At 37.5% G+C, this 24,455-nt stretch overlaps 2 protein-coding genes and 1 pseudogene across 2 annotated transcripts; 1 reads left to right on the top strand and 2 right to left on the bottom strand.

The window, feature by feature from the left end:
- Positions 1–1,351: 1,351 nt before the first annotated feature.
- On the bottom strand, positions 1,352–1,451 carry LOC119872051 (annotated as a pseudogene).
- Positions 1,452–1,903: 452 nt separating this feature from the next.
- OR6M1 (olfactory receptor family 6 subfamily M member 1) lies at positions 1,904–2,845 on the bottom strand. The gene is given in 1 exon segment (NM_001388803.1): positions 1,904–2,845. A coding segment is annotated over 1 exon segment (942 nt).
- A 15,780-nt stretch (positions 2,846–18,625) lies between these two features.
- Positions 18,626–19,573, top strand: OR6M2 (olfactory receptor family 6 subfamily M member 2). Its single transcript, NM_001388802.1, is given in 1 exon segment — positions 18,626–19,573. A coding segment is annotated over 1 exon segment (948 nt).
- The last annotated feature ends 4,882 nt before the right edge of the window (positions 19,574–24,455 follow it).

The raw sequence follows: 24,455 nt of genomic DNA, 5'->3' as shown, positions 1-24,455 counted from the left end.
TTTTCACTGTGGTTGCTAGGAAAAAAAAACTCTGTCCATCCCTTTGTGATCACAAAAAAAATATTTATTTATTTATTTCTCATGGATCCTTTTGCACCTTCAGGTTGTTTTTTTGTTTTTGTTTTTGTTTTATTTTTTTTTAAATGGATGCTTAGCTCTATACTTAGCTGAAGTCTTGAGGATATCCTTCTGCCTATCTCCAGAGTTTTCTTTCTGTGTATGTCTCTCATCCCTGCTCCTCTTCTCTACAAAGACAAGTCACCCACCTTCCCAAACTCTGATCTCTGCTCAATTCAGAGACCCTGCCAGCCTCTGGTTGAATGCTCCAGCCCCATGCTGCCGTCTAGAAACTGCATTTAGGCTGCACCCCAGGGCAGTTGTAGGCTCACTTCAATTCCCTCTTGCAGCAATCGTGATCCTCCACTGCTTGTTATTCAATGTCTGAGGATAGTCGTGGCCTTAGGCTGAGGCAACAGGAGAGCATGAATGACTACTATGATGGGTTACCCAAATGACCAAAGGTGAGGACATCAAGAACATGAAGGAAAGGATAGTTATTGGTGGAAGTTTGTATTACATACAAATAAATAGGAATGTGATGGATGGGGATCTAGGTCATTTGCTCTATTCTTCACACATAAATTATACTTTTTCTTTGGCCATTTTTCTACCCAAAGTTAGGTGCTAAGCCTCTTCTTAAGGTTCATTTTGGGCCATCCGTCACAAAGGACTGTGACAATTTTCACCTGGTTGCTATAGGTTCCACTTCTGAATTCATCCATTCATATTTATTAGTATGTAATACAAACTTCTGCCAATAACTATCCTTTCCTTCATGTTCTTGATGTCCTCACCTTTGGTCATTTGGGTAACCCATCAAAGTAGTCATTCATGCTCTCCTGTTGCCTCAGCCTAAGGCCACGACTATCCTCCTCCAATTAGTATTGGAAAAAAGCAAACACATCTCCTCTTAGAAAATATTTTCTAACACACATTTCCTTTATATTATCATACTGCTTATAATCTCAGCTAACCTGCTTGAAAATATTGATTGTATTTATATTGTTTCTTTATATATTCAGATTATTGTACCTACTTCATTTTGGCTTTTACCCCCCAAATTCTATTAAATATTTTACCAAAGTCATTTGTGACCTGCCTTTCTTATGTTCCTTTTCTCAGCAAATATCTCCACCTTTCACTCAGGTTTGCTTTTTTTTTTTTTTAAGTACCTTTTTTTTAAAAAAAATTGAAATGTAATTGACACACAAGTTAGTTTCAGGTACACATCATAGTGACTCTATATTTTTATACATTATGAAATGACAAGTCTAATTACCATCTGCCACCAAATGATATGGAATGTTTCATGAATTTGCATGTTATCCTTCTGCAGGGCCATGCTAATCTTTGCATTGTTCTAATTTTAGTGGTATGTGTAGGTGAAAACTGAAACTCTTGAAATTTTCAAGAATGCCTAATCCAAGAAGCTTAAATGTTCTAACTTTACTGTCTTCCTACAAGTAGTGATGTTTTATTATCTATTATTTCATTTAGAGATGGAGACATTAAGGCTTAGATAAGTTGTGACATGGTCAAAGTCATCTAGAAAACACACTGATTTAGCTGAGATTAGATCTGGGAAACTCTAGATCCTATTTAGGTAATGTTTCATGGTTTAAAGCCTTGAATATACAAGTTGATGGCTTAGATTTTTTTTTTTTTTTTATGGCTTAGATTTTTTTTTTTCTAGATGTAAGCAGAATTTCCTTCAGTTTGGTACAGTCATTGCTCATCCTGTTGACACAGTCTCAGGTTTCTGGAATGTCAACATGGTACTATATTGATGCAGAATGAATGTATTGAAGATAAGAAACGTTGTGTGATATACTAAACACGAATGTCAAGTTTTCCTTAGTATCAAGGACATGATTCTGTTCATTGTCTCTCTCAACACTTCTTTCACCTTTTCATTTCTTAAGCTATAAATAAAAGGGTTCAGAAGAGGGGTCACCACTGTAATGAGGACAGCAGCTACCTTGTCAAAATCCAGGGAATAGTTCTGACTGGGTCTCACATACACAAAGATGTTGCTCCCATAAGCAATGGACACAACCGTAATGTGAGAAGCACAGGTAGAAAAAGCTTTCTGGCGGCCTTGGGCTGAGGGAATGCGCAGGATGGTAGAGATGATGTAGGTGTAGGACCCAGCTGTGAATGCTAGGGAGCTCAGGATGACGAGGGCAGATAGAAGGAAGTTTATCTGCTCAATGAGGTAAGTGTCTACACAGGCCACTTGCAGAAGAGGGGCAATGTCACAGAAAAAATGATTAATTTCTTTCCTACAATAAGGCAGCCTTGTCACTACAATGGTTGGTACCAACACGGAGAGGAAGGCTCCGACCCAGCAGCCCAGAACCAGCAGTAGGCAGGCCCTGCTGTTCATGATGGTGGTGTAGCGCAGGGGGTTACAGATGGCCACGTAGCGGTCAAAGGACATCACCGCCAAGAGGATAAACTCCACTGTCCCCAGAAAGAAGTAGAAATATGTTTGAGTGATGCAGCCAGCAAAGGATATGGTTTTCTTCTCTCCAAGGAGGCAGGCTAGCAACTTTGGGGTAATGACCGTGGTATATAAAATATCTAGACAGGACAAATTACTGAGGAAAATGTACATTGGAGTTTGCAGGCGATTATCAGTCCATATTAGGAAGATGATGATAATGTTTCCTGTTGCTGTTAGTGTGTAAGTCAGCAAAAGAACCACAAAGAGGAAGATTCGAAGCTCTAAGAGAACAGGGAAGGCAATTAGGGTAAATTCGGTCACTATGCTCCAATTCCCCATGGCTATGGCTACGAGGTGGGCAGGGTCTCCCTTAAGAAGCAAGAAAAGGAAAATCAGCTCAGGACGAAATTTTACAAATATCTGTTGGAAATGTGTTATGGAGAGTGTCTTCCACTGGGAGACGGGTCAACCCTCTATTGGAAAGTCATTATTGGGCATCCTTGGGAAAATCAAAATACCATTTCGACACAACTTTTCCCATAAAACAAGGGAGAAGAGTGAATTAAAAATTTTTTGAAGCTTTCTTTCAGTAATACAGTTCTATTCATTCTCATTAAATGAAATTTCTCTTCTCTTCATTGCAGCCAGCTTCATTTTCCTGGTTAAAAATGTGGTATGAAAATAAATAAATAAATAAAATAGATAGATAGATAAATAAATAAATAAATAAATAAATAAATAAATAAATAAATAAATAAAATGTGGTATGAAGACCTGACTCACACTTTATTTTTTAAATATTTCATTTATTTATTCATGAGAGACAGAGAGAGGCGAAGACATAGGCAGAGGGAGAAGAAGGCTCCCTGCGGGGAGCCGGATGCAGGACTTGATCCCAGGACCCTGGGATCACGACCTGAGCTAAAGGCAGATGCCCAACCACTAAGCCACCCAAGCGCCCTCGACCCACACTTTAACTAGAACTATTTTTCTGAAGTTTACAGTTACTGAGAGAGAAATCTTTTTAAATACTTTCCAGCCCTTTCTAGAACAAATTTTCTTCCCTTGGGCACTTGACATTGGTGACCTGCCACGAGTAAGAGATAAAGGTTGATTTCTTTTTTCTGATATTTGGTGATCTCCAGAGTCCATTTTGAGTCTTTTCCTTGCATATATAGATCTATGGAAACAGACCAGAAATATCTGAAAGGAACAATGATTCATGGTTCCTGCTCATCACTTTAGGTGACACATCAAAAGGGCATGGTGCTGCTTATCTTATCTTTAGATTATGCCCTGTGTCCAAAACCTATCTTCTACAAATTCTGTGAAGTATGTAGGCTATACATCATATATCTGGTTGATTATTATTTTTTATTGAAGGATGATTAATCCACAGTGTTTCAAGTATACAACATATTCATTCAATAATCCTATGCATTACTTCGTTTGAGCATGATAAGTGTAGTTACCATGTGTCACCACCATACGTTATTGCAATATTATTGATTATATTCCATATGCTATACTTTTCATCCCTGTAACATATTTATTTTATAACTGGAAATTTGACCCTCTTAATCACATTCCTCCATCACCTCCTCTCTGACAATCACCAGCTTGTTCTCTGTATTTACAAGTCTGTTATTCATTTGTTTTGTTTTTTAGATTCCACATGTAAGTGAAATCATATGGTATTTTTCTTTGTCTCCCTTATGTCTGGCTGATTATTTAAGGGGACATGATATAATTGTGATAAAATCAGAGAGGTACAGATTATACACAAGAGGGGAAAATAGAGGTAATTTATTTAGCTCACTCCATTTACTTGATTAGTTGAAATCATAAAACTATGCATCAAGATCATCTAGTTATTCTTTATCCTGGTATCTGAGAAATGTTCTTTGGCACAGATATCCCCATTTCAGGTTAAAAGCATCCAGGCTTTAACCTCAATGCTCTTTTTTGGTCTAGATTTTACTTAGCTCATTCTTAACAAATAGAGTTTATACCTCTCAATTTCCATTTCCCATCTCCCTCTCTACCCCTTTTCCAACATAAAAATTTTGCCTTCCTATTTCATTTTTTGTTTCCCACTACAAAAAAAAAAAAAACTTCACATTTTTCAGTGCAAAAAATTAGAATATGCAAATATAAAAAAGAAAATTTTAATCTGTAAGCAAATCTGTTAGAGATACAGGGACAACATTTTGACGAATGTATTTCCAGCCTGTTTCAAAATTAAATTACATACATATGTGTATCTAAAATAAACGATGCTGACATACTATTTTGTAACTGACTTTTCCAATGTTTCTTTTTTTGTATATAATAATCCATGTCAATTACTAGAACTCTGCACACTCATTTTTTTAAATCGGCTTTTTTTTTTTTTTTTTTTTTTTGCAGTACAATTGATATAAAGAGAACTGCACATGAGGGACCTGGTTGGCTCTGTTGGGGAAGAGTGGGACTCGATCTTGGGGTCATGAGTTCAAGTCCCATGTTGTGTGTAGATGTCATTTAAAAATAAAATCTTAAAAACAATAAAGAGGGACATCTGGGTGGCTCAGCAGTTCAGTGTCTGCCTTTGGCTCAGGGTGTGATCCTGGGGTCCTGGAATCGAGTCCCACATCAGACTCCCTGTGAGGAGCCTACTTCTCCCTCTCTCTCTCTCTCTGTGTCTCTCATGAATAAATAAAATCTTAAAAAAATACAACAAAGAACAGTCCATATTTAATACTCATAATTTGATGAATTTTATGTGATTTACGTGCAAGAACATTTACTCAGTCATTATCTATACAGGAAGGAAATGTCGATCATCTAAATTACCAATGCTAATCAACTGGCTAAATATCTCACGGTAGCATGATTGTGTAAAGGAAACTCTAGGAGGTGTTGAGTGTATGTGTTGCCTTAATTTTGGTGATGATATTATGAAGGTGTGTGTGTTCAAACTCGTCAAATTATGCCAGCCAGGGACAGCCTGGACTTCAGTATTCTTATCTGAAAAATCAGAATGTTGGACTACACATTCACAAGATCCATTCAATGTCTTAAAGTCCTGCTGCCAGTTAGTTTTCAATTCCCTTTCCCACTATGAAGATTCTAATCTATGCTCTAGTAAACAAGCTCTCAAATGATCCTATAAATTACTGCACATAAGTGGCTAATCATGAATATCTATACCAGTATAATAGTGTGTGAAATCTCATATGAACTTTCTCTCTGAGGTACTGCGTGTCTGTTTTTTTGTGTGTGTCATCTTGTTATTTCCATGAAGTTGTTCAACAGACAAATGATAGTTCACACTTTCAGATTAAAGTGTTAGATAAATACAACATTCAAGATAAGCTACTGTGAGGTTTAAATTAAATCAAACACGTGACAATATTAAGAGATTCTTGTTAAAAAATTCGTTTGGAAAGGATTGAGATAAATTTAAAGGAGGTGAATAATTAGGGCAAACTGTTTCTTGAATAAATAGCAATAAATTATGGAAAGTTTAATTTGGAACTGAGGAATATTTTTAGTGCACTCTTAACATGAATCCCCCAGATTTGCATCTGATCCCACTAAGAATATGACAGATTTTAGCGAGACTATACATGAGAAGATACATTTAACAAGAGTAATGTATTAGTAAATAAAACATAGATGAAAAAGTTTACTTACATTTCACCAATTGTATAGATGATGTAAGATTCTCCAAGCATGTTTTGTACATGTAGACATAGTAAGAGGCTCCAATTGTGATATTATGTGTGCATGAATTTACTCTAAATATTGTACTTTGAAATTTTTCTTTTGCCACTTCTATTTTTATGTCTAGTTCATAGAAATATCTCTTAAAGATAAAATAAAATTTACTGGGTCACTGAACCACCCAACCCCAATATGTGTCCTTGTGATTAGCATCCTCCCCACCATTTACATTCAGCCATGGCTTGGATAATTCAGTGAGGGGGAAATCTCTATCTTGCTTTAGCACTGGCTGAATAAAAAGCTCTTATGTTGAATAGAAAAATCTTTCTTTGTAAATTCCAAATAAATGCTCATGCTCTGACTTTTCGAACCAAATACTGACCTTTTTTCAAAATGGCAGCCCTTAAATACCTCCATGATCTAGAAATCCCCTTTGCTCCCTAACTTCCCAGTGAGTGCCACACAGAAATGAATCTAGAGTCTGGTTTTGCAGGCAGAGAATGTGGTGGCAAAATATTAAGAGGCTTGAAAAACTTGCAGGCATTAATCAGCTGGATTAGAGTAGATCATCCCTGACTCTATTTGAAAGAATTATCCCAGAAAATCATTGATTCTCTATTCACAGGTATTTTTCCCCTTTCAAGAAGGCTAGTTTTGAGTCTTTGGTTAATTCTCAATCGTTAGAATTATTTAGAAGCCAGGTTGTTTTGGGTATAGAACCTCATACAGTAACTCAGAATTGGCTGATGCAGAATCCTTCTTACATCATTCTTGCCAAGTGACAGCCCAGTGACGGGGACTTAATATAGTTTTTGATGTCTTGTTCCAACTTCACGGTTCCTAGAGTATTAAATTTTCCGCTTACTAAATGGCCTCGAATACTCTAAATCAGCAGATTAAAAGTGACTTGAATATTTTTTTAAAAGTTATCCTGTTCTTTTTCTCTATAAAGCTTCCTTTCTTATGTAAATTTTCTCTTCTTTTGTAAGTGGATGAACTATGTTTTTTCCTGGGCTTATTTGCCTTAGAGACTTAGAAGAAAATAGCTCCTGGGGATACAGGTCAAAGAAAGTTAATTAATAATATTGTTACAAAAGAATGTTGATTTGTTTCCTTTTTTTTTTTTTTTTTTAGAATGTTGGTTTTGAACTACCTAATCACAATTATGAAGTTTTAGAAGGTGCCAAACAAATCTGCTAGGGGTTCCTGGGGGATTTGCTTGGTATTTTGCCTTATTTAAAGGAAAAAATAATACTTAAAAAACTTTTCATCCTTTTTTTAAGTCATTGATCCAATAGAAAATGCTCTCCGACAATAAATATTCTCAAGTTTCAGATGCCATCAACTACCTCTGTCTCCATCAGCATAGCATGTTTTTTAAAAAATATATTACCTTTAAAAAAAAACTTTTATTTAGATTCCGGTTAGTTAACATAAAATATGATAATAGTTTCAGGTGTTACAATATAGTGATTTAACACTTCCACACAACACCTGTTGCTCATCACAACAAATGTGCTCCTGAATTCCCATCACTTATTTTACCGATCCCTCACACACCTCCCCTCTGGGAACCATCAGTTTGTTCTCTAGAGTTGAGTCTGTTTCTTGGTTTGCATTTCTCTCTTTTTTTTCACTTTGCTCAGTTGTTTTGTTTCTTAAATTCCACATATGAATGAAATCATATGGTACTTGTGTTTCTCTGACTGATTTTGCTTAGCATTATATGCTCTAGCTCCATCCATGTTGTTGTAAATGGCAAGATTTAATTATTTTTTATGGCTGAATAATATTCCATTGTATATAAATGTATGTGTGTGTCTGTATATATGCATATATATGCTACATCTTTATTCATCAATTGACACTTGAACTGTGTCATATTTTGACTATTGTAGATAGTCAATGAACATATCTGACAAATATATTAAGTTTTCACTCATATATGGAATAGAGGATAATGGGGAGATACTAGGCAAAGGCACCAAGTTAGTTATAAGATGAATAAGCTCTGGGTATCTTATGTCCAGCACAGTGACTACAGTTAATAGTGCTGAATTGTGTGCTTGAAATTTGCTAACCAGTAGACAGTTTAAACATGCTCACCAAAACAAAAACAAAAACAAAAACGAAAAAAATGGTAACTATATGAGGTGAAGGATGTGTCAATTAATTGATTGTGGTAATCATTTCCCAACATATATATTTATGTCAAATCTTCATGATGTATGTTTTAAATATGTGCAATTTCATTTGTCACAGTTATACATCAAATAAGCTTAAAAAATAAAAAAATATAATACATTAGGTTATTCCATCAACATGCACTAGACTGGCTAAAATTAAAAAGACTGACAATGCCAAGCATTATTAAGGATGTGGGACTGTGAGAGTCTGATATATTGCCAATACAAATGAAAATGATACAATGACTCTGGAGAGCATCTTGATAGTTTCTTATAATTAGACATATTCTTATCATTTAAACATAGTAATCCCACTTCTCAGAATGTATCTAAGAGAAGTGAAAACAAATATTCATGTAAAAACATGAACTCAGGGTGCCTGGGTGGCTCGGTGGTTGAGTGTCTGCCTTTGGCTCAGTTCGTGATCCTGGAGTCCTGGGATCCAGACCTATACTGGGCTCCTTGCAGGGAGCCTGCTTCTCCCTCTGCCTATGTCTTTGCCCCTCTCTCTCTGGGTCTCTCATGAAAAATAAATAAAATCTTAAAAAAAATTAAAAGCATGAACTGTTCTTAGAGGCTTTATTCATAATGGCCAATACTGAAAACAACTCAAGTATCCATCATCTGATGAATAAACCAACTGTGATACATCTTCACAATCTATGTTATAGATAATCCTTCATAAACAAAGGAAGAAATAACTGATACCTGAAACACCTGGGATTAATCTCAAGGTATCTGTTTAAGTGAAAGAAAACAAACACAAAAGACTACATGCAGTAAGACTGCATTTATATAAAATTTTAGAAAATTCAAATTATCCTGACAAACACCTCAGTAGTTATCAGGGGCTGAGTTGGGGAGAGGAGAGCATTTTCTGCAACAGGGCACAGTTCCTAAGATGATGGAAATATTATAAACCATCACAGTGGTGCTGGGGGCTACCTGAATGGATTCATGTGTCGAACCTCAACCGACTGTATACTTAAATTGTGTATTATGTGTACATTGTACACTAATGAAATGGATTTAAAATGGGTACAGAGACATATAAATCTATGTAAATAATCTGTTTGGAAAACAGCTTAAAGCTTATTTTAATACATTATGATCATTTCAGAAAAAAACAAGTTTTAAGTTTTCTGAGTTTCTAGTTCTCTGAGGCTTCAAAGCAGATAAGTTTCTCTTTGTTTATTTTTAAAATAGATTTTATTTATTTATTCATGAGAGACAGAGAGGGAGAGAGAGAGAGGCAGAGACATAGGCAAGAGGGAGAAATAGGCTCCCTGCGGAGAAACTGATGTGGGACTTGATTCCAGGACTCAGGGATCATGCCTTGAACCCAAAGCAAACACTCAACCACTGAGCCACCCAGGTGTCCCTCTAAATTTCTCTTTAAATAAATAAAATAAACAACGAAGAGAATGTCCCAGGAGACCCTAACTTTATAACTACTATTAGTTACTTTCAATCTAATATTCTGTGATTGCAATAATAATAATTAACCTTTTCTTATGCCATAGTCCCAGGTGCCATTGTAAACCAAATCTCTGAAGGGGAACACAAAAATCTCATTAAATTTCAGAGTTCATCCCATTGTAATCACCTTAATATAGGCAGGGTAGTGTTATTATCTGAAGAGAGTAAATAAAGGCGGTTATATGTAAAATCAAGTCACAGTATACCTGATAAATGAACAGGGGTGACCTGGGTAAATAAAATTCTCACCAAGGGTGAGAGTTTAGAGAGATGTTTCAGGGAATGCAAAAATGAATTCTTCTTACAATCAGGATGGATCCACAGAAGAAATGGAAATTCACTGAATAGATAGGAAGTCACATTCCCACAACTAAAAAAAGAAAAAAACCCAGCTGAGATTTGGGAAGTCCAGGCCACTTTTGGCAGAGATCCAAAATAGAAGTCAGAGGACCTGCTCTAGATTCAGGTATGTGACTGATGCATTCACCACCAACCCCCCCCCCCCCCCCATTCTATCCCTCTTGACAAGAATGTGCTTCAGAATCCATAGGACTTGAAACTCTGAGGAATATCCTCAGGTTGACATACACTGGACGTGTCACATGAAAGATGACAAGATAATATAACACTAAGACTCATTCCTAGTGTAAATAGAGACTTAGCTTTTCCTGTGGAAATACAAAAAGAATGGAGAAAAATCCACAGAGGTAATGAAGAAGGACAATTTCTCATTCAGAGGAAGAAGGATAGAGCACTGAAGCCAAAACTGAACAACCATTTGGTGTGGTTTTGATTAGCTACTCATGGGGAACGGTCTCAGGTGAAAACTGAGATTTTCACACAATTCAAGGCTGAAGCATCACAGAATTGAAAGAATAACAGAGGGAATGCAGCAGGAAAAACAGCCAGCATTCCAGTTTCCTCGCATACTCGAATAGAGAAAATACCAACTGTGCCACAATCAGTATAATGTGAGTATACTTTATTATGCAATTATCCATATTTATATGTTAAACAGTCCGAGTCTCCCTAAATTTGTTTACATGTATAGTTTATGAATTAAAGTGTAATTATGGCTGTCCCTGAAATGACAGTGATGGCAGCTGTCAAGTATGATAGCTTTACTGTAAGTATGTAAATGAAAGTCCTTAATGTACTTTGGTTGCAATTAAATTTTGTCACGTTTTACTGACAGCGGCAAAGATCCCAAATTATCTCTTATCCCCACCCCCACCACATCTTAGTCCTTTTTTGTTCCTCCTTCCCCATCTCAATGCTCTTAACAAACATGTACTGAACACTAAGTATACATACATCATGGTATATAGAGGCCCGAGCTGACGACCTCAATCTGCCACTGTCGTTATCTGCATTTTACAAAGCAGATGGTTAAGACAGGATGCTTAGGAGTCTCATTAAAGATCCAAAGCTATAAGTGGCCAAAGGAGAAAAAAAACATAGGTTCTCTGATTCCAAATCTGCTATGATTTTTCCATTAGTCCACATTTTTCTGACTAAATCTGGAATCTTGAAATGTGCCATTTATTGCTACTTTTCAAGGATCCACAAATGGTAACGAAGAATAATCTTCCCGCAAAATGAAAGCCTTAACTTGGCAAGGTTACAGTTAAATCCTTAGACACAGATTGTCATAATCCAGAACCTTTCCCCCTGGACAGGGTGGGCTCTAGAGAGGTCATCTGGAGAAGACCAACACAAAGCCAGCTTGCTCTCCAGGATCATGAAGTTAAGAGATTCTCCAAAGACAACAATGTTGCATCTCTAGTTCTTCTCAGAGTTTATTTGACCCAAATACAGCAGAATAGAAAGCTCTCGATGCCATTTTTTCCCATTCATATGTGACCCAATGACAACCATGGCAAACGGTAACTGTATTTGTCTTCAACTATCTTGGAATCTTGCTGAAAAATGGCACAGTGCTTCTGCAGATCCCATCTTGTCTAACTTTTACAACACCGGGAAGGAATCAAGCTCCTATCAGGACAATCAGAAACTGAATACCCAAGAAGAAAAATGGAGGACTTTAGGGAAGTTGGGAAACAATTGGCTAGACAAATGGAAGCAACACTGGAATAGATGGCAGGCAGCTGCATGAGAATCCACATTCGTCTGCCTTAACACCTGCTAGTCTCTAGTATGGTCAGTAAGGAAGGTGGGAGAGGGGAAAATGAAAGGGAATTTCAAAGCATTTCCACTTGTCCACATATCATGCTCTATTCTATTTTTATGTTAGAGGTCCTTTGATAACTTTTAAAAAGTTATTTTATTTGTTTGACAGAGAGAGAGAGAGAGAGAGAGAGAGCATAAGCAGATGGAGCAGCAGGCAGAGGGAGAGAGAGAAGCAGGCTCCCTGTGGAGCAGGAAGCCCAATGCCGGGCTCAATCCCAGGAGCCTGGGATTATGACCTGAGGTAAAGGCAGCTGCTTAACCAACTGAGCCACCCAGGGGCCCCGAGGTCCTTTGGTAACTTAAAAGCAATTTATTTTTGAAATAAATAAAGATGAATAAAAAAAGAGCAACTATAAGGATCAGAAAAAGTCACAGGAAACTTTTCAAATGGAGGTCCATTCAGAAAAAAAAAATGTCTTTAAGGTAAAAAATGGCTTCTGGGAGTTACTTTTCCCTACAGAGATCGTGAGGAAAGTGATCTCTTTACAAAATGAACTTGGTGGGCTCCAAACCTACAGGGATCCTAGCTCAGGTTCACAAATTGGTCATTTGAACTTAAATTAAAGGATTAGTCACAAAATAAAACACCAAAAGAAAGAGCTTCAACTGAATTTTACAGACATACAGATGTTCACCAAAGTTGAGTAGTATTCCAAGAGCAGCATTTCAACTACTATTAAGAACCTGATGTTCAAATTGCTGAAAAGAACATAAGACATAAGAGACCTATTTAAGAGAACATGTAGGAATTCCCAGTTGGGGAATGGGAGGGGAAAGATTTGTTATTCCTTTGGACGCTGACATACACACAACATTGCAAAGGACAATGATCATTTTCTCAAAAGACGTTTTCAAATATATGAAATAGATTATGAAAATTATGAACCATACATCATGCACCTACTTGCTCTGTGACAGAGTAAACATCAAAAACTCTTTACCAGTATAAGCAATAAGAAAAACCTATGCAGCCTCATGAGAGATCAATTATTATTACATCCAAACAATGTGGGTACAACCAGATATCACATTGAGACTCAACACAATCCCAATAACAAATGCAGGTCAAATGCAGGTCAGGTTCCCTTTCATTGGACCCTCTTGGCCAGTCTCAGGTTTCTGCTCTTTTTTTTTTTTAAGTTTATTCATTTTTTATTTAAATTTAATTAATTAACATATAATGTATTATTAGTTTCAGAGTAGAAGTCAGTGATTCATCAGTCTTATATAATATCCCGTGCTATTTCAGCAAGAATGCTCCTTAATGCCCATCACCCAGTTACTCCATCTCCCAACCTGCTCCCATCCAGCAACCCTCAGTTTGTTTTATATATTTAAAAATCTCATGTGGTTTGTCTTCCTCTCTGATTTTGTCTTGTTTTATTTTTCCTCTCTTCCCCTATGATCTTCTATTTTGTTTCTTAAATTCCACATATGGTGAGACCATATGCTATTTGTCTTTACCTGACTGACCTACTTCACTTAGCATGATACCCTCTAGTTCCATCCATGTTATTGTAAATGGCAAGATTTAATATTTTTTGATGATGAGTAGTATTCCATTGTGTATATATATATATACATATACATATACATATATGTACATATATACATACATACCTTGTGTTTTTTTTAAAGATTTTATTTATCTATTCATGAGAGATACCAGAGAGAGAGAGGCAGAGACATAGGCAGAGGGAGAAGTAAGCTCCATTCAGGGAGCCCGATGTGGGACTCTATCCTGGGACTCCAGGATCACGCCCTGGGCCGAAGACAGGTGCTAAACTGCTGAGCCACCCAGGGATCCCTTATACCACGTGTTCTTATCCATTAATCTGTCAATGGACATCTGGGCTCTTTCCATATTTGGCTATCATGGACATTGCTGGTATAAAAATTGAGGTGCAGGTGCCCCTTTAGATCACTACATTTGTATCTTTGAGGCAAATACCCATTATGCAATTGTTGGGTCATAGAGTACTCTATTTTCAACTTTTTGAGGAATCTCCATACTGTTTACATTCCCACCAAGAGGGTTCCCCTTTCTTCGTATCCTTGCCAACATCTGTTGTTTCCTGATTTGTTAATTTCAACTATTCTGACTGGTGTGAGGTGGTATCTCATTGTAGTTCTGATTTGTATTGCCCTGATGCCGAGTGGTGTTGAGCATTTTTTCACTTGTCTGTTGGCCATTTGGAGAAATGTCTGTTCATGTCTTCTGTTCACTGGATTGTTTGTTCTTTGGGTGTTGAATTTGATAAGTTCTTTATATATTTTGGATATTAGCCCTTTATCTAATAAGACATTTGCAAATATCTCCTCCCATTATGTTGGTTGTCTTTTGGTTCTGTGGATTGTTCCCTTTGTTGTGCAAAAGCTTTTTATCTTAATGAAATCCCAGTAGTTCATTTTTGCCTTTGTTTCCCTTGCCTTTGAAGACGTGTCTATCATGATATTGAATGGCCAAGGTCACAGATATTGCTGCCTGTGTTCTCCTCTAGGATTTTGATGGATTTCTGTCTCACATTTAGGTCTCTCACTGATTTTTTTAGTCTATTTTTGTATATGGTGTAAGGAAATGGTCCAGTTTCATTCTTCTGCATGTGGCTGTCCAATTTCCCTAACATCATCTATTGAAGAGACTGTCTTTTTTCCATTGATGTTCTTTCCTGCTTTGTCAAACAATAGTTGACCATAGAGTTGAGGGTCTATTCTTGGGTTCTCTATTCTGTTCCATTGGTCTATGTGTCTGTTTCTGTGGCAGTACCACATTGTCTTGATGATTACAACTTTGTAATAGAGCTTGAAATCTGGAATTGTCATGCCACCAGCTTTGGTTTTCTTTTTCAACATTCCTTTGGCTATTTGGGGTCTTTTCTGGTTCCATATAAGTTTTAGGATTATTTGTTTCAGCTTTGTGAAAAAGTTGACAGCATTTTGATATAATTGTATTGAACGTATGAATTGCTCTGGGTAGCATGCACATATTAACAAGATTTGTTCTTCCAATCCATGAATGTGGAATGTTTTCCCATTTCTTTGTGTCTTCTTCAACTTCTTTCATGAGTGTTCTATAGTTTTCTGAGTACAGATCCTTTACCCTTTTGGTTAGGTTTATTCCTAGGTATCTTAAGGGTTTTGTAAACCCATTTGATCCCATTTGTAAATGGAATCAATTCCTTAATTTCTCTTTCTCTTGTCTCATTGTTAGTGTATAGAAATGCGATTGATATTTGTGCATTGATTTTGTATCCTGCCACTTTGCTGAATTCCTAAATGAGTTCTAGCAATTTTGGGGTGGAGTCTTTTGGGTTTTCCACATAAAGTATCATATCATTTGCAAAGAGTAAGAATTTGACTTCTTTTCTGATTCAGATGTCTTTTATTTTTTTTGTTGTCTGATTGCTGAGGCTAGGACTTCTAGTACTATGTTGAACAGCAGTGGTGAGAGTGGGCATCCCTGTAATATTCCTGACCTTAAGGGAAAAGCTCTCAGTTTTTCCCCATTAAGAATGATATTGACTGTGGGCTTTCCATATATGGTTTTTATGAAATGTTTTGTAAAGATTGTATTTATTTATTCATAAGAGACACAGAGAGAGGCAGAGACATAGGCAGAGGGAGAAGCAGGCTCCCTGTGGGGAGCCTGATGCAAGACTCAATCTCAGGACCCTAGGATCACAACCTGAGCCAAAGGCAGATGCTCAACCACTGAGCTACCCAGGCACCCTGGTTTTACACTGTAAAGTGTTTTAATCAAGAAAGGATGCTGTATATTGTCAAATGCTTTCTCTGTGTCTATTGAGAGGATCATATGGTTCTTGTCCTTCCTTTTATTAATGAAGTGTTTCACATTGATTGTTTTGCGGATGTTGAACCACCCTTGCAGCCCAGGAATTAATTCCACTTGGTCATGGTGAATCATTTTTTTAATGGACCGTTGGATCCTCTTGCTTAGTATTTTGGTGAGAATTTTTTACATCCATGTTCATCAGGGATATTGGTCTGTAATTCTCCCTTTTGTTGGGGTCGAGGTCTTGTTTGGGATCAAGGTAATGTTGACCCCATAAAAAGAGTTTGTAAGTTTTCCTTCCATTTCTATTTTTTTTGAAATAGCTTCAGAAGAATAGGTATTAGTTCTTTAAATGTTTGGTAGAATTCCCCTGGGAAGCCATCTAGCCCTGGGCTTTTATTTGTTGGGAGATTTTTTGTTTACTGCTTCAATTTCCTTGCAGGTTTTCTATTTCTCCCTGTTTCAGTTTTGGTAGTTTACATGTCTCTAAAAATGCATCCATTTCTTCCAGATTGCCTATTTGTAACATATAGTTGCTCATAATATGTTCTTATAATTGTTTGTATTCCTTTGGTGTTGTGACCTTTCCCCTTTCATTCATGATTTAATTTATTTGGCTCCTTTCTCTTTTCTTGGTAATATGTCTGGCCAGGGGCTTATCAATATTATTCTTTCAAAGAACCATCTTCTAGTTTTGTTGATATGTTCTACTATTCTTTCGGTTTTTATTTCATTGATTTCTGCTCTAATCTTGATTATTTCTCTTCTCCTGCTATGTTTAGGGTTTATTTGCTGTTCTGTCTCCAGATCTTTTAGGTGTGTGAGGTTATGTATTTGAGACCTTTCTTGTTTTTTGAGAAAGGCTTACATTGCTATATATTTCTCTCTTAGGACCACCTTTTGCTGCATCCCAAAGGTTTTGAATGATTGTGTTTTCATTTTCATTTGTGCCCATGAATTTTTCAAATTCTTTTTTAGCTTCCCAGTTGACCCATTCATTCTTTCATAGGTTGCTCTTTAGCTTCTATGCATTTGAGTTCTTTCCAAATTTCCTCTTTTTTGATTGAGTTTCAGCAAAGCATTATGGTCTAAAAATATGCAGGCAATGATCCCAATCATTTGGTACTAGTTAAGACCTGATTTGTGACCCAGTATGTGATCTATTCTGGAGAATATTCCACATGCCCTTGAGAAGAATGTGTATTCTGTTGCTTTAGGATGGAATGTTCTGAATATATCTGTGAAGTCCATGTGGTCCAGTGTGTCACTCAAAGCCCTTGTTTCCTTGTCGATCTTCTACTTAGATTATCTGTCCATTGTAGTGAGTGAGGTATTAAAGTCCCCCACTATTATTGTATTATTATTGATGTGCTTCTTTAATTTTCTTATTAGTTGGTTTATATAATTGACTGCTCCCATGTTAGAGACATAAATATTTACAATTTTTAGGTCTTCTTATTAGATAAACCCTTTAATTATGATACAGTGTCCTTCCTCATCTCTTATTACAGTCTTTGGTTTAAAACCTAATCTGTCTGATAGAAGGATTGCCGTGTCTGCTTTCTTTTGATGTCTATTAGCATGATAAATGGTTTTCCACCCCCTCAGTTTAAATCTGGAGGTGTCTTTGGGTCTAAAATGAGTCTCTTGCAGACAGCATATTGATGAGTCTTGCTTTTTTACGCCAATTCTGATATCCTGTGTCTTTTGATTTCTGCATTTAGTACACTTATATTCAGAGTAACTATTTTAAGATATTTATTTATTTATTTATTTATTTATTTATTTATTTATTTGAAAGACAGAGACAGAGATAGTGAGAGAAAACACAATCAGGGAGGAGGGGAAGAAGCAGGCTCCCCACTGAGCAGGGGGCCCAATGCAGGGCTCAATACCAGAACCCTAGGATCATGATCTGAGTCAAAGACATAGATGATCTGAGTCAAAGATCACATGTTTACCTGACTGAGTCACCCAGGCACCCCTTGGAGTAACTATTGAAAGATGTGAATTTAATGCTATTATATAACCTGTAAAGTCACTGTTTCTGTATATTTTCTCTGCTCCTTTCTGGTCTATGTTACTTTTGGGCTTTCTCGTCACTTAAAGGCTCCCTTTTAATATTTCTTGTAGGCCTGGATTAGTAATCACAAATTGTTTTAGTTTCTGCTTGTTCTGGAAGCTTTTTATCCCTCCTAATTTGAATGACATCTATTGGATAAAGTATTCTTGGCTGTACATATATATTTTTCATTTAGCACCCAAGGTTTCTGCTCTTTTATGTGGATGATACCTGAAGGGTTGAAATAACTCGGGGAAAAGGAACTCAACTTTTGTTAACATTCCCTTGCACCATTTTGCAAACCAACTGGCTGGATTCTCAGTTAAGTATTCTCTTTTCTCAGGCACAGAACTTAGCTGGGAAAATAGTAGATTGAGAAGAAAGAAAGAAGAGAAGAAGCACTGGCTCAAAGACAAAAACCATTGCAAAGAGCAGAGTTCAGTGGGACCGTGGAGGTAATTTCATTCAATCAAAAATTTTAAAAATGAGAATATTGAGGTTAGAAGAAGTCATGTAATCTATCCAAGGTCCTATGTATAGGAGAGAGAGTAGCAGCATGAAGTCACTCTTGACTCTTCATCCAAAGCTTTTACTACCTCATCTTTAGCACTGACATCGGAGAGTTGAAAACTTACTGAACCTCATTTTCATCTCTATAATTTTTTTTTCAGAGACGTGCTGCCCAGTAGCTATTGCGTGTGATGGATGTGCAAAATCAGTCCAGAGTGACTGAATTTACGCTGACTGCCTTCCCTGTTATCCGGAAGCTTCAGATCTCCCTCTTTGTGGTCCTCCTGTTTACCTACATGCTAACTCTAACAGGAAATACTGTCATCATTTCCTTAATATGGGCTGATAATCGCCTCCAAACCCCAATGTACTTCTTTCTCAGTAATTTGTCATTTTTGGACATTCTATACACTACCTCAGTTACCCCAAAGCTGTTAGCTTGTCTCCTAGAGGACAAGAAAACCATATCTTTTGCTGGCTGCATCACCCAAACATACTTCTTTTTTTTCCTGGGGACAGTGGAGTTTATCCTCCTGGCAGTGATGTCCTTTGACCGCTACGTGGCCATCTGTAACCCTCTGCGCTACACCGTTATCATGAACAGCAGGGTCTGTCTCCTGCTGGTTCTGGGCTGCTGGGTGGGAGCCTTCCTCTCAGTGCTGTGCCCAACTATCGTGGTCTCCAGACTGCCTTACTGTTATAGGGAAATTGGTCATTTCTTCTGTGACATTGCCCCTTTACTGCAGGTGGCCTGCATAGACACTCATTTCATTGAGATGATAAACTTCCTCTTGTCCTCCTTTGTCCTCCTGACCTCACTGGTATTCACCATCGTGTCCTACACCTACATCATCTCTACCATCCTGCACATCCCCTCAGCCCAAGGACGTCAGAAGGCCTTTTCCACTTGTGCTTCTCACATCACGGTTGTGTCCATTGCCTATGGGAGCAACATCTTCATGTATGTGAGGCCCAGCCAGAGCCATTCACTGGAGTTTGACAAGGTGACAGCTGTCCTCACGACAATGGTGACCCCTCTTCTGAACCCTTTCATTTATAGTCTAAGGAATAAAAAGGTAAAGGAAGTTTTGAGAGAAGCAATCCTTAAAATTATGTCCTTATGGCACAAGAGAACTTGAACCTTATTGCACAGGAGAACTTGAAAGTTTGTTTGCTAATAATGACTATTTTTAACCCTCAGACTCCATGTGGAGACCAGCACGCTTGATGACCATAAAGTCAAAAATTTGTGGGAAGATATAAAAAGGCTTCATGCCACATTAGATACAAAGTATTGTAGTCAAGGCTCAGAGGAGGCAATTCAATTATAGAGATAATAATACATTTTAAACCCTATTTTTGGATTATCTCACACACGGAATATCATAAATTAATGAAAATTACTTAACTGAAGTCAGAAAACCTGAAATTTAAGCCTGGGCCTATTGTTTTTTTTATCACATGACACGTGGCCTACCTGAATATTAGTTTTCTCATTGATAAAGTGGGAAATGCAGTTGGCACTTTTCCTTTATAAACTTAGCCAAGATGGTCTAAGAAATACAAACACAGATAACTAAAAGTGTGGTTTTCTAACCAGTTCATCTCAGATGTTTGAGATGATTGCCTTCATTCCCAATAGCTAAATACTGCAGATAATTAGAGGAACCAGGAAGAAGAATATCCCAAATTTGTACAGTATACTTAGATATGTACATGTGTATATCTCACTTCATCATCTTAGCAACCTTGAGAAGCTGATATTATTATCTCCATTTTACAGATGAGAAAAGCTGAGGTTCCCAGAGGTTAACCATCTTGCCCCAAACTACACTCTAGAAGGTGGCACAAGTTTAGAGAATGCAGACTCCAGTCTCCTTTAGCACCTCACTGTACCAGGAAACATGAAATGGGAATAAACTTGAGAGAGGAAGAGTTAACCCCTGAAGTTATGCACTTTTTCTGAAAGCTAGAGCATTTCCTGCCTGTCCTAACACTTTGGCAGAACTGCAGATCAGGGCAGACCAGGTTATAGTCACAATAGACTTGAGAGGCAATTCGTTTGAAAGGAAAATCAATTATCTTGAGGCCATAACTGACCAAGCGTCTAGACTAATCAACTGTGGCAGCCAGCCAATGGGACAATCGTAGGCAGAAAAAATAAGCATTCTAGAATTCCTTTGGTTAGGAGAAAAATCAATCAAGCTAGCTTAAGTAAAATGGGTGTTTATGACAATAATAATCAAGAGCACCACACAGAATCCCAGAAGATAAGGAACAGGAAGACCAGCTAAGGGATGAGAATCAGAAATTGGAAAATCTTGAGGAACCAAGACAAGTTCCCTCTTCCCTTGCTCTCTCTGGGGTCATATGATGTCTGTGTTACTATTTTTCTCCATATATCTTGCAGTAAGCTAAATAATGGCCCCTCCTCAAATATCGAGGTCCTAATCCTTAAAACCTGTGAATGTAAATAAAAAATAAGGTACATATGGCAAAGGGACTTTGCAGATGTGATTAAATTAAAGATCTTGAGAAAGAGAGATTACCCTGGATTATCTAGATGGGTCCTAATTATAATCACATGTGTCATGTGAGAGACAACAGAGGGAGATTTGACCACACAAGAGACAGTAATGTGATAATGGAAGCAGAGAGAGATTTGAAATTGCTATGCTGACGATCTGAAGATAGGGAATGGGGCCATGAGCCAAGGAATGCACTTCTAGAAGCTGGAAAGAGCAAGGAAATGGGTCCTTTCTTATGTAGAGCCTGTGGCACAGCCCACTGACACCTGTTTAGGCACCGTGGAACTATTTTGGATTTCTGGTTTCCAGACTGTGATAGAGTATCTTAGTGTCATTTTAAGACCCCAAATTTATGGTAATTTATTACAGCAGCTGCAGCAAACCATACATATCTTATTTCTGTTTCCCTCTCTGCCAACTATTTTATTCCACTTCTTTGTGCACCCAGGAGATAATGATGTTTCAATCATTTGTAAATACATGCATATAGTCATAGATATATATTCATATATACTAGCATGTATGTGTGTGTATTTATAGAGAATTTATTTAGATATATATCTAATATAAGTAAATATATATATATATATGGAGAGAGAGAGAGAGAATTTATTTAGATTATATATTTAAAATGATCTGAATTCAAAATCCAAATTCCTGGAAGAAGAATCCGATTGATCCAATTAGAATGAGATGTCTTCTCCTAATTCACTCATTGGTAGGAGGTAAGGTTGGCAAGGAGTTAAATTGCCCTCTATTCAGCCACTGGGCAGGTGCTGTGGAGAAAGCACAGTACTGAGAGAAGAAAGAGAAGATAAAAAAAAAAGTCCTACCAAGGTGGTCATTAACCTTCTATTTGTGGATGAAGCAGAGACCGTAACAATTGGTATGGGCTCTATCTTAGGACAGCAGGTAGAGAAAGTGCTGCCCTTAAGAATGGATTCAGAATAGCATAAAAGAAAATAGTCCATCAGAAGATATTGTAGTGATCAAATGTTTAAAGATTGAAAGAAAGTAGGACAATATCACCAGCAATGAAGCAGTCATCTAATGATCTGCTCTCTACTCATTATAAGACACTAAATAAGATTTGGGAAGTAACTATATTGGTTTCCTAATGCTGTCATAGTAAATTTGGCAGCTTAAAACAACACAAATGTATCATCTGACCATTATGTAGGTCACAAGTCTCGCCAGGCCAAATTCAGCATGCTGCGTTCCTTTCTAGGTGCTCTAGGGGAAAATCCACTTCCTACTCATTTGAGTTGTTAACAGAATCCCCTTCCCTGAAGGTCCTGTTTTCTTGCTGGCTATCAACCACGGGCCATTTCCAGTTTTTAGAAGGTGCTTTAGTTCTTGGCTCATGCTCCCCTTCTTCCATTATCAAAGCCGACAATAGGGGGGCAAGTATCTCACAAGTTTCAAATTTCTCCTCCTTCCATCTCCTCTCTGACTTGGCTGACAAAGTTCTCCACTTTTAAGGACTCATTTGATTGGATTGGGGCAACCCTAATACCCAGGATTGTATAATCCACTCAAGGTCCTTTTCCTGAATTACGTTTGCAATGTCCCTTCTGCCAAATAACGTAACATATTCACAGATTCTGGGGATTAGGGCATGGATTGCTCTGCTTCTCTCTCTCTCTCTCTCTCTCTCTTTTTTAAAGATTTCATTTATTTACTCATGAGAGAGAGAGAGAGAGAGAGAGAGAGGCAGAGACATAGGCAGAGGGAGAAGCAGGCTCCATGCAGGGTCCCGGGTCTCCAGGATCACACCCTGGACTGAAGGCAGCGCTAAACCGCTGAGCCACCTCAGCTGCCCTGCTCTGCTTCTTAGCATTATGTTGCCAGTGGTAAGGATCCACAAAAGACAAAATAAAGAACTGAACATGGTATGATTTATTAAAGCCAATACTCAATCCTAAACTCTTTCTAGCTGTCATCACTTAGAATCAGAAGAATTTATAAATCTCAGAATATGAAGAGGTTAGTGAAAAGCAGTGAAATATCTGGGAAATACATATTTTATATCAGCTATGATTGTTTTTATTTATGTTATTGTTAGGTAAAGATGAATATAATTGTCCCTTTGTGCTCTTTTACTGTTTTTTCATGAGTTTCTCTGTTACTCCAAAGCTCCAATCTTGTATGATTACTACAGAAAAGAAAATCCTAAATGAATAAGAGAAATTTTTTTCAAAGATTTTATTTATTTATTCATGAGAGACACAGAGAGAAGGAGGCAGAGACATAGGCAGAGGGAGAAGCAGGCTCCATGCAGGGAGCCTGATGTGGGACTCCATTCCAGGATCCCAGGATCATGACCTGAGCTCAACCACTGAGCAACCCAGGTACCCTGAATAAGATAATTTAGACATAATTTTGGTATCCAACTATACCTGGCCCCAGGTTGGGCCAGACTTGACACTGAAAATTTAAAAAGACTTCATAAACTCTGAAAAACAACATAAATATACTGGTTTACTTTGATGTTGATTATTATTCTTATGACCAACATTGTTATAATACAGAGTAATAATATCAGTTTCTACATTGATTCTAATTAGTTGAGTTACTTGTCCCAAATGTGGTGATAGCTGGGAAATCTCTTACTTTTCAACTATAACTGGGTGTTTTAACTACTCTCTTTCAATATGGGAAGAAGAGTGTTTTAACTATTCTTTTTCAGTATGGGAATATGGGAAGAAGAGGAGGAACAGACCAAAGTAGCCTATAGAAATTTCAAAGCACATCCACTTGCTAGATGAACTATATCCCTCCAACTATGGACAAAGAGCATGACAACCAGAGAGCCACTGTTTTATGTAATGAATTAGTTGATCCTTCCTCTTGGCAGCCAATTCTCACATATTCCTTCCTCCTGACTCAGTTGTAAGAAAGTGTTCAATAGCAACAACTATGAACAGATGTCTCAATTACATCACAAATTCTCAAAAGCTGCAGTGAAATATACCAAAGGATTTATTATCAGTGGTCAAGAGTTTAGCTAAGCTACTCCATGGCACCCATTTGGCCAAGCAGCCTGCTGTGACTGTAAACTGACACTAGTTCCTCCCACAAGCACATGCCCTAGATAGTGTCCTGCCGAGTCACAAACAAATATTACCTTTCTGACATGACCTCCCCAGCTTTTGTGCTCAACCATCTTCCCCATCCACGAGCATCTTCCCCTTCTGGGTCCCTTAAATAAGGTTCCAGTGTGATTTACCAAAATTTTCTCTTTTGGTTGCAATTAACCAATCTGGTCTTGGCCTAGGAACCCCAACGCACTCCACCCATGGATTCTTATATATATATATATATATGTATATATATATATATATATATATATATATATATATTTTTTTTTATGATAGGCACACAGTGAGAGAGAGAGAGAGAGGCAGAGACACAGGCAGAGGGAGAAGCAGGCTCCATGCACTGGGAGCCTGACGTGGGATTCGAGCCTGGGTCTCCAGGATCGTGCCCTGGG

The sequence above is a fragment of the Canis lupus genome, chromosome 5, assembly GCF_011100685.1.
Source record: "Canis lupus familiaris isolate Mischka breed German Shepherd chromosome 5, alternate assembly UU_Cfam_GSD_1.0, whole genome shotgun sequence".
NCBI classification, from domain to species: Eukaryota; Metazoa; Chordata; class Mammalia; order Carnivora; family Canidae; genus Canis; species Canis lupus.
The sequence above is the reverse complement of the archived record's forward strand: the minus strand, read 5'-3'. Positions and strand labels throughout refer to the sequence as shown.